This window comes from Natator depressus, chromosome 1, assembly GCF_965152275.1.
Source record: "Natator depressus isolate rNatDep1 chromosome 1, rNatDep2.hap1, whole genome shotgun sequence".
In the NCBI taxonomy this organism is placed as follows: Eukaryota; Metazoa; Chordata; order Testudines; family Cheloniidae; genus Natator; species Natator depressus.
The window spans coordinates 336682788-336701564 of NC_134234.1; the positions used below are offsets into that span (position 1 = coordinate 336682788).

Consider the following 18777-nt stretch of genomic DNA (forward strand, 5'->3'; position numbering starts at 1 on the left):
TCATAAGTAAAGTATTATGAATGAAACTACATTCATTCATAAAACCAGGTACTCCAATAACTGGCTAATTGAGTTTCACTTTTAATCCAATTGCTGCTTAAATCACTGGAACTTGCACTGCTTCAACATTGTAACTTCTGGTTTCAGAGTAGCAGCCGTGTTAGTCTGTATTCGCAAAAAGAAAAAGAGTACTCGTGGCACTTTAGAGACTAACAAATTTATTTGAGCATAAGCTTTCATGAGCTACATCCGATGAAGTGAGCTGTAGCTCACGAAAGCTTATGCTCAAATAAATTTGTTCGTCTCTAAGGTACCACAAGTCCTCCTTTTCTTCTTGTAACTTCTGTTCACTGTTTGCCATTCCTTACACTTGTCCATGTTGTAACCCAAACTCCATTTTAACTTGTCCCAAACTCCATTTTAAAATGCTCACTTCATTTTTGCAAAACCCTGCTGTAACCTTATTAGTGTAGTTTAGATGTGTGAATGAGGTATATATGGATGATGGAATCAACCTCCAGCCCCAGCCAGTCCTGATGAAATAAAGTGTAAACACCAACGGCTGAAGATGCAGACAACAGCCCTGACAAAGCAAGACGAATCCACCCTCAAAAGAAAAGAACAAAAGTCCAACTGAAGAAACATCAAAGCCAGGTCCAAGGCTGAAAGTCATGTCTGCAATTGACGAGTGACCAATCACACCGAACCCAGAGGCAGTGTGACACAGCAAGACCTATAGACTCTGGATTCAAACTAAAGCCTACAAAAAGGGTGGGTGAGATGGAAGACTTTGGAGGGTAACATTCTGCTGCCAACATGGAAGCACATCGGTGCATGTCCAACAGAGACCCAGCTCTTCCTTGTGCCCGGCTTTCCTGGCCAGTTAGCCGCCACAAGCTACGAACCCAAGCCACGAACTCAAGCTACATTCAGGACTGGTAACTATACAGCAGCTGCAGAACAGCTGATGTGTGTGTGTGTGTGTGTGTGTGTGTGTGTGTGTGTGTACATAGGTATTAGATATTAGTTATTGGTCTTAAATCAAATTGTGTTATTATAATAAACGTGACATCTTGCCTCGTCCCCTGAAACGATGCTGTGCAGTTTTGCCTGTATAACAGGCTTGCCTACCTGAACATTTAGTCCATGGCAAGCTGGGGTGTGAATCTATCCCACACTAGGCTGCCGCACAGGGTGTACATGTGAACCCTGCTGACGTGCACTAACAGTTCCTTAATGTGCTTTGATCTAGTCCCATTTCGACGCGGGCTAGATCAAAGTACACTAAGGAACTGTTAGGGTACGTTAGGGGGTCTGCACAGACACTTAGGCTATGCGCTGGCGACCCATAGCTAACACGATGAAGGTGTGATTTCTCCTGCTTGTGTACGTATACTTGCTCTAGCTCTCCGCGAGCCAGTGGGAGCATGAACAGCAGTGTAGCCGGGGTAATACGGGCAGCAGCAGAGGCCTGGCTTAGCTGGGCCAAGTACAAATGCCCCTGGAGCCACTGGGTACACGCCTGGCAGGGTTGAGCCACCGGGCAGCTGCTGCCGCTACCCAGGCTCCCGCAGCTACACTGCGAAGTGCCTGGCGGTGCCAGTGCCCGTGCGGGGTAGATTCACACCCCACTTTGCTGTGGATTAAATGTCCAAGCAGACAAGCCCTTAACGCGCTCCATGTGAGCCTATTTTTGAAATTTAGGGCCTGATCCTTTAACCTTTACTCACATGAATAGGCCTGGATTAGGCGAAGACCTTCAGCATGTGCTGGGGTTAAGCGCTTTCTTTAGCCTTTAGGCATGCGAGAAATAAGAACTGAGGTTATTTTGTACAGGCTCACCCTAATTCAGAGCTTACTCGGTTGTTACTCAGGCAAAACTCCCACTGAGTGGGAGTTTGGCTTGAGAGAAAGAATGAGTTAAAAACTGTACCGGGTCTTCAGAATTTTCCCCACATTCAGGCTGCTGTGTATTAGGCAATGGAAAAATCCAGCATCCAGTCTGGTCTCACAATGCCATAATACTAAATACGTAATTAACCAGTTCTTTTAAAAAAATGAGTGAATTCAATGCTGGCGAATGACCGCGAAGCTAGTCCGGGACAGGACTACCTAAGGCAGAAGCCAGTCTAAACCTGGGTTGATTCTGGCTTATTCAAGGTATAAATGGGTCCCTTGTTGCTCAACGAGAGTTTTGCCACTGATTTCAATGGCAACAGGATCTGACCCTTAATGTCTAATGTAATTGGGAAATATGTAAGCACGCTGAAAGAACAATGGCCCCCATGTTAATATCAATTAAATCATCCATACCTACTAAGTAAAGCAAACCGTGGCCTGGAGTAATCAGCTGATGCAATGTATACGGAATGCCCATTGTAATAGGTTTAGCAAATGGACATGGGTATGGCCGCGCAGACGTGTTTAGTAGAAGTGGTGAGCTATAGCACATGGTATAAATAAATATCTTTTCATTCTCCATGGATCTCAGTTGAGGAGTTACAATGTAAAAGAAAAACAAATTAACCAACTGTAACATCTTGCAGACTTAAAAACCGCCTTTGATTGCAGGAGGATGAGGACATTTTTGATATCTTTCCAGTGAGAACGCAGGACTGGTGGGCCTGGAGTTTCTGCATAGTTATAAAAAGTTCTAAAGTGAAAGGCAAAATTGACCGTGCTGTTGCAGCTACATACGTTGTTTCCCTCTCATCTCAATCTAGCAGAATATCTCCTGTTTATTAACAAATGATAAATCACCATTCGCTATAGCCTCAGGGAGTAAAATTTGGTTTTCAGTGCCTCATTTTCACCACAGTTCAGACAGACCACCGAACAGCCAGAGTGAAACATAATCATACAAATATCTAGCTCTTTTCATCTTCATAGCTCACAATGCTTTACAAATGGGGTGGGGGGAGTGTCATTATCCCCATTTTACAGATGAGGAAACTGAGGCACGGGGAGAGGAAGTGATTTGCCCAAGGTTACTTAGCAGGTCAGTAGCAAAGACAGGAATTAAAATCCTGCATCCCAGTTGAGTGCCCTATGCTGATAACAGCTATTAATATAGTCTGTACTGGATTTGTCATCAGTTGGCTTTGCAGTGATGACTGTACTCCTCATTTTTTTTTTAATAAATTAAGAGCCTGACCAGTGCCCACTGAAGGCAGTGGAAAGGCACCCATTGACATCAACGGGCATTGATAGGTCAGGCCCTAACAGGACAAACAAGCCCTGCCCCCCTTTGGCCCAATAGAAGGCTGCTGTAAAATGGGGGCTGGAGAGTAAAGCAGAAAAGAGAGCACTCTGGAAGACTAATGAGCAAAGAGAGTTTCAGTTCCAGTGGTCTTGTGACCTATCCACACCCATCTCGGAGGTCCTCCAGAGACCACAAACAGCCACGCCATGACTCAATCAGCTCCTCTATATAAGGGGAGCACAGGGAATAGACCAGGGGTTCTCAAACTGGGGGCCAGGACCCGTCAGGGGGTTGCGAGGTTATTACGTGGGGGGGTCACAAGCTGTCAGCCGCCTCCCCAAACTCCACTTTGCCTCCAGCATTTATAATGGTGTTAAATATATAAAAAAAGTGGTTTTAATGTATAAGGGGGGTCACGCAGAGAGGCTTGCTATGTGAAAGGGGTCACCAATACAAAAGTTTGAGAACCAGTGGAATAGACGTATCTGTCCCTACAACAAATAAAGCTGTTGTCATTGTAGGTTTACAGAAATGCTCAAAATGGGCAAATGTGGTGCAGTCAGTCCCCACCGAGGGTAACACCGACAAAAAAGGCATGTTGAAAATTTGACTCTACAAGGAGCTGATGGTTGAACTGCCCATTTAATTCAGGGCCTTTCCCTTAAAATACAGACCCCAGCATGAGCACTAACGTCGGCCATCTTAGTGCACCTTGTTAGTCTGCATAAGTGACAATGAACAGCTTATTTCCACTGCAAGGTGGTTTGTTAAACGCCAAAATGGGACAGATGGAGACACCCACCTGGGCAACAGCCTCTTTTTGGATCTTGTGGCGAATCTGCCAGCATTCTCTCATTCCTTTCAGGATTCTCTATCAACATGGCCGTGAAAGGGGTCACGATGTGATGGTCGAGTGACATCTGTAAGATCGATCTGGTGATGTTCCTTTTCAAAGCAGCAGTGGGGGCCAGGTTTCTGTGTTGAAAAATAAATAGACCCCCTTGTTACCAGCTGTGCCGGGCAGCTGCTGCTTAAATCAAGCTGGTGATCCTTGTTATTCCTAAACAGGGGAATCAGAAAGGTAGGAACCAGCTAGGACCTAGGGAATGTGAATGGCAAAGATTAAAGTCCCGATCCAAAGCCCACTGAAGTCAATAGTGAGACTCCCATTGACTTCAATGGACCTTGGATTGGACCCAAAGAGCCTGATCCAATTCCCACTGATTTCAATGGGGATCTTCAATGGGAGATGGATCAAGACCTATAAGAACAAGGGGCCAAATCCTTTTACTCAGTCTTTGTTCATTAACTTCACTCATTCAGTCCCCAACCCACATTCAGACCACTGACCTGTTGCTAGAACAAGCTGAACCAAAACCTTATGCCTGCAATTAGAGAGGAGAGGGAAGGAGTGAGCCAAGGGTGCGAAGGTGGCACGCTCTTTGGTTTAGATTTATATTCCTCATTTGTACAATAAAATGTACAAATTCCTCTGATCCTGAGAGGTGCCAATAATCCTCATCTCCCAGTGACGTCTGCCAGTCCCTTTCCAGGTCAGCTAGGTCCCTATCAAAAGTCCCTATCTGGCATTTCTCCCCACCTCTCAGCTAGGAGCTGGTTGATGGTCAGATAGGCCCACAGCTTCTCGGTGAATTTGGGGTCGGCATGTGGCTCTTTCTTCAGGAAATCCTCCAGTCCCTCAACATCTGCCAGGGTCTCCAGGACTAGCTCGGCGTTCGACTAAGCGAGGAATGAAAGATACCAAGATCACAGAGTGAGCCGGTGAAATGAAGCCACCACATCACGCCACCCCCACGGCCTCGGATCAGGACCCAGGCAGACTTTTAAAAAAACGGGGCCCCCTTGTTAGGAATCTGATCCCCCACATATTTAGAAAGTGATTCTGCTAACAGGGCTGTGTTGGCCAGCATGAGTAGGGCTGGGTGAAGGGGGTCTATTGCACCTCCCCCCCTCCCCCAGTGACTGTGTCACAGCAGATTGAAAAAGCCGGGAGAGCTCTCCCTGCACGTACCAAGGAAGAAGGGGAGCTGTAGGTGCTACTTGGGGTGGGAGTGAGGAAGGGGGTGGAGAGCTCTTATCAGAGGAGAGGGAGCTGTGCTGAGCAGTACACCGCTTACAGGACAAATCCTGCTCTCTACTCTGTGCTTACCCCGGAGCCGGGGGGTACTGCACCGGACCCGGGGGAATTCTGCCGAGTGAGCAGGGCAGGCTCTGGAGAGCCTGTGAAGTGCGAGACGATCCCTTGCACCTGGCGGATCCCATCTCCGGTGGGGGCATCAGGGAGGCTCTTTGTGCACGCTCACAAAGCCGGGATAGTGCATCCGCCGGCCATTGCCTCCCACAGAGGGGGAGCAGCAGCTGCTGTGGAATGGCTCCACTGAGCCTCCACCAGATGCGGAGGAGGATTGCGCAGTGAAGGGGCTGAAAGCAAGGATGCGGCCTACAGTGAAGTATTGTTCTGGTATACGGTGACCTGGTTGAAAAGGGATCCTGGAGGCTCAGGGAAGCAGCTGGCATGTCCCACCTCCGGCTCCTATGTGTAGGGGTAGCCAGGGGGCTCCGCACGTTGCACCCTCCCCAAGTGCCACCCCCGCAGCTTCCATTGGCCGGGAACCAATGGGAGCTGCGGGGGTGGTGCCTGCAGATGGGGCAGCGTGCAGCAAAGCCGCCTGGCCGTGCCTCCATGTAGGAGCCAGAGGTGGGGACATGTGGCTGCTTCCGGGAGCTGCCTGAGGTAAGCGCCATCCAGAGCCTGCACCCCGACCCCTTCCTGCACCCCCACCCCCTGCCCCAGCCCTGATCCCCCTCCTGCCCTCTGAACCCCTCGGTCCCAGCCCAGAGCACCCTCCTGCACCCCACACCCCTCATCCCCAACCCCACGCCAGAGCCCACACCCTCAGCCAGAGCCCTCACCCCCCCAGTGTCCCAATCCCCTGCCCCAGCTCTGATCCCCTCCCACCCTCCAAATCCCTCAGTCCCAGCCCAGAGCACCCTCCTGCACCCCACACCCCTCATCCCGAGCCCCACCCCAGAGCCCACACCTCCGAACCCCTCGGTCCCAGCCTGGAGCACCCTCCTAGACCCCAACCCTTCATCCTCAGCCGCACCCCAGAGCCCGCACCCCCAGTCAGAGCCCTCACCCCCCCTTCACGCCAACCCCCTGCTCCAGCCCAGAGCCCCCTCCCATACTCCGAAGCTCTCAGCCCCAGCCCGGAGACCCCTCCTGCACCCGAAATCCCTCATCTCCAGCCCCACACCAGAGCCCGCACTCCCTCTCACATCCCAACCCACTGCCTCAACCTGGAGCCCCCCCCAGCACCCTGAACTCCTCATTTCTGGCCCCACCCTGGAGCCCGCACCCCCAGCCAGAGCCCTCACCTGCTCCAGCCCCCCAGCCCCCTGAGCCAGCCCGGTGAAAATGAGCGAGTGAGTGAGGGTGGGGAGAGCAAGTGACAGAGGGAGGGGGGTTGGAGTGAGGGGGGACAGGGCCTCAGAGAAGGGGCAGGGCATGGGCCAGTTCTCAGAGGAGGACGGGACAGGGGGCAGGGCAAGGGCATTCGGTTTTGTGCGAGTGGAAAGTTGGCAACCCTATTCTGGTACAATGTGTGACTATTAGGAGATTCTACTGAAGACAGGAATAGTGATAGGAAAGTCACTCCCCACAGCCATTGGCATAAACCTGCACAGAGGCTGGGGTACTGCCGACAGTACGACCTATTCTACCCCTCATGGGGAGAAGGCCGTGCCCCTGCGAGCCGCGAGAACGGGTGTTCTCCAGGGAGCCTGACTCACTGACGTGGCTGTGATAATACTCTGCAGGTGCTGCACATTGTCGGAGTCAACCTTTCCCGCCACCACAATCTCCGACCCTCCAAAGTAGTTATCGAAACTGTTCTGGGTGACATCTGACACTGATCCCCGAGGATAGTTGAACTCCACTTTCTTGAGGAGCGGGGTAGAGACCTGATTGTAGAATTTCTGCAGTTGGAAAAGACACGGGGGAGGGAGGGTGGTAAGTCTGTTGTATTTGACTCAACCCTCGCTGACATGCTAACACAACAGCAAAAGGTACAGGTGACAGAATCTGGAATCCAACAGGGCAAGACTGAGCTGTTTATTTTCCAGGAAATGCAATTCCCCTTTTGATTAGACCTTGAAATGTCTGTGTATTTACAAACACAGCTCCCAGGAAAGTCAATGGAAAGACTCAGACCCACAGTCTGTAATGACAAACACCTAGTTTCTTCCAGGACCCAGAGGCAGAAGGAAGTGTGAATACTGGTGCATATGGGCCCAAATCCTAAAGCAGGTGTGAAGTCAACGAATAAGGACTTGATGATTTGGCCCTTTATTATTTATTGCTTATAGATGTGAGCCCAGGCTTCAAGCACTTTCCAACTCTATTGATCAGAATTTAGCCTTCATGACTAGACTCTTCCTCTATAGAGTGGGCTGAAGTAAAATCCTGGATCTGGACAGCCCTGAACACAGCTCCAGAAACCCTACTTTGCAGTTCAGAGTTTATCTCTATGGGCTAGTCTTCACTACGATGCTGCTGCAATCAATGCAGCAGGGATTGATTTAGCCAGTCTAGTGCAAACCCGCTAAATCGATGGCAGAGTGGTCTCCGGTCGACCCCGGTACTCCACCTTTCTGAGAAGAGTAAGGTAAGTTGACCAGGAGAGTGTCTCCCATCAACGCAGTGCAGTGAAGACACTGGGGTACGTCGACCTAAGATACGTTATTCACATGGCTGGAGTAGCGTAACTTAGGTCGATTTACCACTGTAATGAAGACTAGCCCTTTGTTGTAGAAGGTCTTGGGTTTATAGACATGATCGTTACCCTGTTGAACTCTCAGGGCTAGTCTCTGCTCTCAGTGGGACCTGTGTGAACCAGGAGTAAATCCATCGCCTTTGAATGAGTTATTCCAGATTCACAGCGGGGAGCAGAATCTGACCCTCACAGTTTAAGAGGTGGATAGAAGGAAATGCACCTTCATTTGGGAAGAGGTCTCCTGATTTCCAAAAATCCTCTGTGCCATTCCATGGTTTTCATGAGCAAGCCTCTCCAGGAAATCATAGTCTACATCGAATCCAATCCCGAGAGAGAACAAAGAGACATCTTCTGGTATGTTCTGTTTCACGTTCTTCTGGATTTTAGTCAACTTCAGCTCACCTTCAGGGGAGAGAGTGACTTTCAGTCATCTTCTGAATGGAGAACAAACCCTTCAACCCAATTAAAAATGATTCATAAGAATCCTCAGCTAGGATCTAATCCCATATTCCTTGAATATCCCAAACTCTCAGTGTCTGTAGTGGGAATGTTGGTTTGCTATTGTAACATATGGAGATGAATAGGGCTGTTTTCATCTCACAGAACTATTGTTTTAGGCTCTCTGCAGACTCAGCAAGACACCACTAATGGTTTACACTTCAGTTCATGATTTTAAGGTTCTCTTTGCAACCATGAGGACTAGAAACGTAACTTTTTTTTTTAAATAGAAACTTCAGTTGTAGAGCAGCCAGGGGTGACTTTTGAGGCAATTTCTGCAGTTGGGGCCTGATGCAAACCCCACTGAACTTAATTTTCTTTCTGATTTATTCTTCATATTGGGGGCAATTCCTAGGATGGAGCAGCTTCTTGGGGACCAGCCATCACAGTGTGGGCTGAGATCTCTGGAAGAGGGGATTGCCTGTGTGATGGTTGTGACCGCCTCTGTTCCAAGACTGGAGTATGTATGTAAATAAAGCACATTACCCTTAGGATATACCCAGTCTCCATGTCACTCATTTCTCATCCACTAGGAAGCCAACCTGAAAAGCCCCAGAATTCCGCTACCACTTGGCAGAGGGACAACATAATGTCTGAAGCAGGACACTCTGGCATTGGAAGAAGGGACAATAGTATTTTCTTAACTTACTTGTAGAGTGTCCATGTGCTGGTTGTGTTTCTTAAGCCCATTCAACTGGCCTTTCATGTCACCTAATGCAAGATCCTTACCTACCGTAGGGTCGCCATCTGACACCAATATGATCATGGAAACGGAGTTAGGGTCCAACATTCCCAAGTTGCTGGCTTCCTTTAGAATGAATATTGCTCGAAGAAGAGCTTCGTTGATGTTTGTACCTGGTAAAGAAGTGATAAAATGAGCATGTTTGCTACGCAGCGTTCCTTCTTGAAATAAAGTCTTAGTGCTGAGAAAATAATACATAGGAACACAGGACTGGAAGGGACCTGAGTACCTGAGTCCAGTCCCCTGCTAATGCCGGCAACCCTGTCATAGAATCCCATTCTATAACTCATCAAGTTCATCTTCAGACTAGTTGGGTTGTTTGCCCCCAATGCTCCTATTGGGAGATTGTCCCCGAACTTTACTCCTTTGATATTAGAAACCCTCTTCTCATATCCAGCCTAAATTTATTCATGGCCAGTTTATCCCCATTGATTCTACCCCTCTCACGTATTCAAAGACAGGAATCATATCCCCTCTGAGCCTTCATTTTTCTAGCCTCAACAGGCCAAACTCTTTGAATCACTTCCTGTAAGAATGACCCTCCATTTCCCTGATCACCCTAGCAGCCCTTCTGTGCACCTGTTCCAGTTTGAATGAGCCTTTCTTGAACATAGGTGATCAGAATTGTGCAGAGTATCCAGCTGAGGTCTTACCACTGCCTTGCCCAATGGCATTAATACGTCCACAGATCCACATTTTAGGATCGCACTTGTGTTAGCCCCCATGGACAAAGACCTCAAGGACAGTTAAAGGCCTCCCCAGAAATAGATGCTGAGTGGTGTGATGCATGGCCTTTTAATTAAACGCTGCTGGACTTCCTCGCTTTAAGTATATCAGGTCAGATTTTGCTTGTTTATAGTGGAGTTACTCGTTGAAATCGACGGAGTTGTCCCAGATTTACACGAGTATAAGTGAAAGCAGACTGTGGTCCATTCAGTGGGCCTCATTCACTACTGTATTACTCTGTTTTAAGCTAGGGTTCACCTAGGATTTAAAAATCCCCACCATACTTGGGAGAATTTAACCAAAAATCCCAAACCTTTGGACAAATGCCTATTAAAGGGCCAGATTCTGATACTGGTTAAAATACATTTTGCTTTGCACTCCTCTAGCTCCTTTCCCTACAAGAAATTCAAATATGCATGAATGAAGCCTCAACGCCCCTGTGAAGTTGGGAAGTACTATTATCCCCCTTTAACAGCAGGGGGATGGAGGCACAGAGAAGTTAACTGATTTGCTCAGAGTCACATGACGAAATCCAGGGCAGAGCTGGGAAGAGACCCAGCTCTTTTGACTGTCTGTCATTGGTTTTAAAGCCAGACAGGGACAATTAGATCATCTCGTTTGACTCCTGTATAACACAGATGTTGGAATTTCACTCAGTTACCCCTGTACTGTGCTTGATAACTTGTATTTAGCATATGTTCCAGAAAGGCAGCCAAGCTTGATCTGAAGACATCAAGAAATGGAAAATCCACTACTTCCCTAGGTAGTTTGTTCCAATGGGTAATCCCCCTCCCTGTTTGAGCCATATTTCTAATCTGAATTTGTCTGGCTTCAGCTACCACCCAGTGGTTCTTGTTAGGTCTTTCTCCTGGATTAGATTAGAGAGCCCTGTACTGCCTGGTATTTTCTCCCTGTGAAGGTAAGTATACACTGTAACAGAGTCATCTCTCAAACTTCTTTTTGATCAGCTAAACAGCCTGAGCTCTTTCCACCTCTCACAGTAAGGCATGTTCTCCAGCCCTCAGATCAGTTTAGTGGCTCTTCTCTGCACTCTCTCCAATTTCTAACAACTTTTAAAAACTGTAGACACCAGAACTGGACGCAGCATTCCCATATCGGTCTCACCAGTGCCATGCACGTAGGCAAAATCACTTCCCCGCCCTTGAGCTTCAGCCACAAAATCATCTGTCCTATGCTCAGTGTCTACACAGTGCTCTGAAGCTATGACATTAAGCACCTCTCACACTCCTTCTACTCCAGTGTAACACCATTAACCTCAGTGGAGTCACTCTTGATTTACACCATTGTAAATGAGAGGGGAATTGGGCCCAGCAAATCGGGCTGCATAACGGTTTAGTGGCCTCCAAGTTAGCTGCAGCCTGTGGAGGCCCTGGAGACATGCTGCTAGGACCAGGGACCAGATCCTCAAAGGTAATGGGCGTGTGATGGGGTGTCCACCCCACACAGGGTTGAAAGGGGGTTAAGGTGTCCAGATAGGCCAGTTAACTACCCAGGGTGCACCTGGAGGAGGAGCCAGGGAGCAAAGAACTGATTGATTAGGAACAGGCCCTCCTGGGCAGGAACAGGTGGGGCCAGTCTAAACCCAGGCAGCTGGCTGCAGATGGGGGCTGTTGCTGGGAAGGGCTGCAGGGAAGTAGGCTGCAGTCACTCCCTGAGTGGAGGGAGTTTGAAGCTGGCAAATCCAGAGAAGGGGAGGAGCCAGATAGGTAGGAAGAAGCCCAGGGAAACAGCAGCAAGGGGTAGGACTGTACAGGGACCATATAACAAGCAGCCATGGTTGGGCTCATAGGTGCCAACTTCTCCTGGTGCCGGTGGGTGCTCGACCCCCACTCCTGACCCCGGCCCGCCCCGACTCTGCCCCTGCCCCGCCCCCATTCCAACCCCTTCAGCAAAAACCCGCCCCAACCCCGCCCCTCCCTGCCCCTATTGGACTCCTTCCCCAAATCCCCGCCCTGGCCCTGCCTCTTCCCCACCTCCTCCCCTGAGTGTGCCGCATTCCCACTCCTCCCCGCTCCCTTCCACAGCTTGTTACACCGCAAAAGAGCTGTTTCACGGTGGCAAGCGCTGGGAGGCGAAGCCGGGACGCGGCGCGCTCAGGGGAGGAGGCAGAGGCAGAGGTGAGCTGGGGTGGGGGGGCGGGGTGGGGAGCTTGGCTGCCGGTGGGTGCAGAGCACCCACCAATTTTTCCCCATGGGTGCTCCAGCCCCGGAGCACCCATGGAGTTGGCGCCTATGCCTGGGCTGGAACCCAGTGTACAGGGCGGGCCTGGGTTCCCCTCCCAGCTACTGGGAAGTGGCAAGGGCATTAGAGACACCAGCCAAACAGCCAGTCTGGAAAGACTTTGATTTCCCCAGAAGAGGAGGACCTTAGTGACCTGGCTGGAGGGCCCAGCCATGAAGAGGACCCTGCGGTTCCTGAGGCTGAGAGTAGGACTGCAAAGCAAAACAAGATGGGAGAAGATACCACCGGAGGGAGTGTGCAAGCGGGCAGAGCTAATTTCCAGGATGGCCAGCAGGAGGTGCCGCTCACAGTGAGTGAACCCCGTGACAGGGAGTTTGGTGCCAACATACCTGTAAGGATCTGGACCCAAGTCCAGAGGTGCTGGAGGCACAGAGAGGTAGCGTGGTGGCACCATTGCCCTGGTCTCTTACTGATACATGGGATCTGTGGGACAGGCCCCACAGAAGGAACACCCTGCCTTTCCCAACAGAATGACCAGGGGGCTCTGCAAGGGTGTCTTCATTTTGCCCCCCTCCCTAGGTCCCTTTTCCTTGTGCATCTTGCCGCACGAGTGGGAAATCTGGCCTTTTGTGAACAGGACTCTGTCTATCTGTCTGAGGCATTTATCCCCATGGTACCTAAGTGACGAGAGTACCTCATTATCAAATCCACGTACCCCCATTGGGATGGATCTCCTGGATGTATTTCTTAGCATCCTCTGTCTGCGGTGCTGTGGCTGCAACTAAATCATCTCTCCAAGTGCGAACATTGTGGTTGAAGTCAACAATAGAAAAGTGGTCATCAGGCCGGAGATCACCCAATATGGTCTTCATCGCCTCTACCGTCTGAGACAGGAAGGGGTCACAAGAATAGGCACATTTAGCTCTTTCCATTATTCAAAGCACCCTATGAACGCTAGCTAATGAGTAAGAAAGTAGGTGAACAACAACACAAGTGATGGGCCCAAACTGGAACCTTTTATGAGGCTGTCTCTCAGCCTGCTTCCTCGGCACTGTGGAAATCCAGGTAAAATGGGACCTGGCTTGACAGAATCCAGATAAGGAGTCTGCAAAACCCAAACTTGTCCTCCTCAACCCATCCCCACTGAATACTAATCATGAGAGGGAGAAGCCATGAGCAGAGAGGACCTTGCTCTGGAAGTTGTGTAGCATTGGTATTGGCACAACACTCAGGAGACAAGAGTGCTATTTCTAGCCCTGTCATGACCTGCAGTGTGAGGCTGAGCAAGTCCACATCCCCTCTCTGTATCTCCATGGCCCCATCTATAAATTCACCCTCCTTTGCAAAGTGCTTTGAGATCTACTATTTCAGAACTCAGTATGATTCAAATGACCTTGTTTCTTTCTTAAAACATTTTAAGGACAGTAAATATGGTGGGTCAAATCCTGAAGTCCTCTACTCAGGCAAATGCCCAGTGACTTTAGTGATGCTTTTGACAAAGGACCTAAAGATCCGACCTAGTGATTTTCAGTTCGGGCAAGAGCAAGGTATGTGGCAGTCAAGCAAGCAATAGCTACACGTACGGGAGAACACGAAGGCAGGACCTTCTGTCTGCACAGATCAGGAACTTACTTGTTTCATTTTCAATCCCCACATTGAGCCGCTCACATCGATAACGAATAAAATGTTTTTGGGCAGTGGATCCAGATTGTCAGGAGCAAAGTAGTGAATAAAATAGCCATTAAAAATCTGCAAAATACAAACAGTGGTAACCTGAGTTCCTGTAAAGATTCCACATGGCCCAAGACGGTAAATGGAGTGAAAGGTTTCAGCCCTCTTTACAGGCCACGTTCTATTTTCACATAACTCTGCTTGTGTATTGCACTGATCACCATAATGCAGTGTCTGAGCGCCACTGGCTTTAAGGGAGAGCAGAAATTGGCTCTAAGGACTTGCTTTGGGAACACCTCTGCACTGGCACGGGGGGTGGATGAGATGGTGTAAAAGAGCTATTTCATCTCTAATGACTCAACCCTGCAACCCTACTCCAGGCCAACATGATGCTAATGAAGTGCCAGTTTGCCTTCTCACAACTTCTGACCCTGTTCCTTTCGAGTCAGTTAATCAGTACCCCAGTAGGGTGTTGGGGAGCACTGAAATGTGAGAGATGCTGGCTTTTGGACAGGACAGGGAGCTGGCCCTGACCACTTGTTGTTTAGGTAACTGTATTCTGCCTGCCTAAAATCCCCCTGCTACTTCAATTGGATGCAGGATTCTTGATCACTTCTGTTGTTCAACCATGCTGTGCTTTGTTCCCGCCTTAATGCAACGCAGAAAAAGCACCAGAGATGGGGATCGTGGATGGTCTGCTCTGCTGTGGCAACTACTTCTGATGTTCCATTTCAGGTAAGGCCAGTTCTTGAATTACACTCAGGCTTGGGGGCTAGGGCTGGGCCCCCTCTGGCTTTTAGGGGCTACCTCACTTGTCTTATGGCCCCCTTACTTCTCACTATGATCTAAATTAAAGCTCTTGACATTCAGGGCCCCCTAGACTTTCAGCGCTGTGTATGAGAGCAACATATGGTAACAGAATAAACTTACTTCCAGTTCTCCAGCTTTGGTTTCTCGGTGCACATCATACGCCACCACAAAATTCCCATCTACTGCCGTGGCAGAACAGGTGGGGCATTTTCGTTGCTGAGCCACTGTTGGTTTGAAGGACACGTGGGCCTAGAGGTGAGATGTGAACAAGGGGAGACTCCATTACAAAGTCAACCACACATCCCGCGACAATGGCATCATTTTGAGAGATTAGGAATGAGTCCTGGCAAGAAGCAAGGGACTAGACTTTTGTATCCAGAGGACAAACAATTTCATTGAGCACCTTTGTAATTTTCCAAGTAAAACGGAGTAAAAGTGGAGAGGGATTTTTGTTGCTTCAAAGCAAAGATTGCTCTTTGGTTTTCTTCGCTCATTTTCTTCACTAATAGCAGCTCTGTGTGCAAACACACAGAGTCATATGCCTGTATTACAGACAGACCTGGACAAACCGTTTGTCACGAGCAATTCATTGGATGAATTTAGCTCTTGTTTCCTGTTTGCAAGGAAAAAAAATATTTGCATGACACCCAAGATTTTTCACAATAGCCATGATTTCCATGCATTTGTTATTTGTAATGGTTTGTCTGAACAAATTGACAACCTATAGATTCCCTATAAATTGAGGGCTATGAATATTAGTAATTAGTTATCCGTGATTTGTTGCCTATGTCACATGGTATTGTTTCTCTTTCCTGATTGGATTAATTCAACTTTTTTAAAGTGGAAACTAACGAATGACCTATTGTCAATAGTGAACATCATGTTAACTCAGAAGTAGCCATGTTTGCCCATGACTATAGTTAGACTGTACACTCTTCGAGGCAGGGACCATCTTTTTGTTCTGTGCCCTGGTCCTTGCGTGGGATCCCTCAGGATTATCTTGTATTATCTGTTATTATTATTATTATTATTTATTATTATTACCACAGATAAAAGCTCCAAAAATAGCCACAGAACCTGATCATTGACATGAACAGTTGAGAGAATGAACATGGCCAAATCGAATTGTGGGCTGGATTTTGCCAACGGGTTTGCAAATACATTTTCATGCTATTCAGTTTGCTCCAATTACAACCCTGGATGCCCCAGCCCAAACCTTTGGCTAAGTGGGTTTATGGATAAACAAGATGTGAAGCTGCTCATTGATATCAGGGGTCTGACCTGCAATTAACCTGGGATTTCAGTATAACCTCAGTTATAGACTGTATTTGTGTGTGTATTTGACCCGCATGAATATGAGGGACTGTAGTTGTACTGTCTATTTTATTTATTTAAAAGTCATCCATCAGCTTGGTATCTAAAGGCCAAACCAGATATCTGTGTAAGGCCAAACACAGTGAGAGTAACAGCTCAGCAAGTTCCCCCCACCCAACACACAGACCTGCCAAAACTCCATAGTCTTGATCTATATCATCTGTTATTTTACTCAAGACCTGGGCCTTTTTTCTATCGATCCCTTTATGTATGTTCAAATATTGATGCCCATCAACACAGAATTTGAGCACTCTTCAGAGGATAAAGCCAGTTATACCAATTTGTTCGGTGTTTTGTGATGAGAACATAAAGTATGTCCACAGACGTCTACTGAGTCTCAAGAGGTCAAAGGCTAGGGTGTCAAATCATTGAATCAACTAGCCCTCAACAACATGGCTTGTCCACACATGAAGGTTATTCTGGAATAAGGTATGGTGTGATTTTAAAGCAGAATAGCTATTCTGGAAAAACTCTACATGTGTACACTCCAGAGTAAGAGTGCCTTTTTCTGATTTTAGTTTAATTCACTTCCATCTTGAAGCTAATTGGGAAAAAGGCACTCTTACTCTGGAATAAGAGAGTCCACACATGTAGTTATTCAGGAATAGCCACTCCAGAATAACTGCATGTGTAATCAAGCCCTAACACAGCATCTGATTATTTCTGAGTTCCTAATGCAAAGTATTGATCAGCTATGGGTTATATGTCATTCATTATCTATCTATCTGTTTTATACTGCTGCCATCCCCATAATCTGAGCACCTTGCATATAAAATCAACAGCAAAGTTACAAGTGGTCTTCATGGAGTATCTGGCACCTGGCATCTGTTCAGACGTGGTGTAGGGTGCGATCATCAAATGTCTGCATTCTGAATGACAGATCTCCTCTTTCCGAGTGCTTTCTGTATGGTGAGCGTGTATTACTTTGCCAGATCCCAGTGGGTACTGGGAGACTCTTATCCCCTGTGGGAGAAAATGTTGTCCACCTACAGTTTTTTGGTGTCAGCTACTGTTTTGACCATTACCTTTTTCTCTCCCTTAGAGATGGTGGTGATTCCCACAAAGTGATCTCCTAGCGAGTTAGGAACATGCACATAACGAAGTCCCTGAGGCTCAATAATGCGGACATCCACCTAGAGGCAAGAGGGGAGGACAGTAAGCATGGAGCCTCGTTAGAAATGCCCCAGTGTCTCATGAGCACTTCTGCGCTCCCCAAAGCACACTTGCGACAACACCCGGCCTCAGAGGGCGGCCACAGGAACAGAGCCAATTTGACTATTGCCAGGGGTCCAAGCAATGGTTTGAGCATATCAAAACAGCAGGGGGAGCTCTCACGCCACACAGGAGGAGGGGAGGTGGAAGGAAATACCGATCCCCTGCCCCATGCCCGGGAATGGAGTGGGAGCGCTTTGTCTGCTGTTAGCAGAGGAGAGAGGAGGGAAGCTCCCTTCTTTTCCCCCTCCTCCTCGCTTTAATCCTTGGATCCAAGTTGCAGGTAGTGCAGACTGGACAGTGTGTTGTTTCACGCTCTGGTCTCCAGGAACAGTCCTAGGTGGGTTGCTGGCCAGGGCAGAAGACACTCCCCCACACCCACCTCACACCTCTGAGCAGAACAAAGGCTGGCCAGTCAGCAAAACAAAACTAAATAAAGCCAAAAGGCTGGGCAATCAGGAAAACCCTGAGTGGCACAGTGCCCCCTGGAAGCTGGCACCCTGATTGCCCGCCCCTAGCACCAGCCTGGCTTGTCCCATTGCCAAGGGAAGACTGACTGGCAAGTAGTCTCCCCAGCTCCTACGAGTTGTCTGTTCCTGCTGTCGGAGGTAGGGGGAGATTGGATAGTGAGCTGCTTTTCCCTTCTGGAGGTGTGTGGGGAGACTGGAAAGGGAATTGCTTTCCCCTCTAGTCCCAGCCCTGGAACTAGAAAGTCGGTGGAGCCCTCCTTGGTTCTGCTACTGGGTGGGAGATCAGGCAGCAAGTCAGCTCTGCAGCGGGGAAACAGGATTTAAGGAAGCAATCAATGGGAACATGTCCAAGCCCTCAGTCAGCACGAAGCAGCCCACACTCCGCAACTCGGGAGCATGAGCAGTGAACATTCGCTTAGGGCCTGAGCCAAAGCCCATTGAAGTCAATGAAAATTTATTTTATGCAAAAATCCTGCCTGCTTTTGTAGGCTACTTCACTCTGGAATTAGGGATGGGGATATTTTGAAAGGTGTTATACAAATTAGGGGCAAATCCTGCCTCTCTTACTCACATGAGTCACCCCTACAGACTTCAGTGGGACGACTCATGAGGGAAAAGAGCAGGATGTAGCCCTGAAGTTGTATATAAGTGTGCAGTAGAGTGCATCGCACAAACTGTCACTTGCACTCGTATTTTCTGCGAAAACCAACCAACTACGTGCCACTTGCAGTGACCTGGGTGAGAAGCAACACAGAACATTGTAGTCCTTGACTCTCCTGTACCTCTAGGTGCTTTGCAAGTCTTCCAGGCTGCAGAGAGATAACATACTCGTACGATCCCAGCTTCCTCCGTATCACTTCTTGGTAATGAATTTCAAACTGGACCTTCATTCCTCCGGGCACGTTCAGTTCAGCTTTAAAGTTTTCCATGTCAAGGGCACTGCTCCTGGAGGTGTTGTCAAAACACAAAGCTGTATCTCTGTGTGGCAAGCACCCGAATATGAAAACTCACCCAGTATCTGCTTCAAGAATAACACCTGCTTTTCGCTAAAGGCCCGAGTTAATAAATTGCAGG

At 48.4% G+C, this 18777-nt stretch overlaps 1 protein-coding gene across 1 annotated transcript in view; it reads right to left on the reverse strand.

Annotated features, from left to right (window-relative positions):
• Nucleotides 1-18777, reverse strand: part of ITIH2 (inter-alpha-trypsin inhibitor heavy chain 2) — a 40521-nt gene that overhangs the window by 10911 nt on the left and 10833 nt on the right. The window contains exons 6-15 of the mRNA XM_074952842.1: nucleotides 18486-18648; nucleotides 17047-17154; nucleotides 14768-14896; nucleotides 13799-13915; nucleotides 12882-13050; nucleotides 9226-9351; nucleotides 8219-8400; nucleotides 7016-7201; nucleotides 4803-4942; nucleotides 4005-4177 (exon numbers count right to left, since the gene is read on the reverse strand). Of these exons, the coding sequence (XP_074808943.1) occupies nucleotides 4005-4177; nucleotides 4803-4942; nucleotides 7016-7201; nucleotides 8219-8400; nucleotides 9226-9351; nucleotides 12882-13050; nucleotides 13799-13915; nucleotides 14768-14896; nucleotides 17047-17154; nucleotides 18486-18648 (1493 nt within the window). The remainder of the gene's footprint in view (nucleotides 1-4004; nucleotides 4178-4802; nucleotides 4943-7015; nucleotides 7202-8218; nucleotides 8401-9225; nucleotides 9352-12881; nucleotides 13051-13798; nucleotides 13916-14767; nucleotides 14897-17046; nucleotides 17155-18485; nucleotides 18649-18777) is intronic.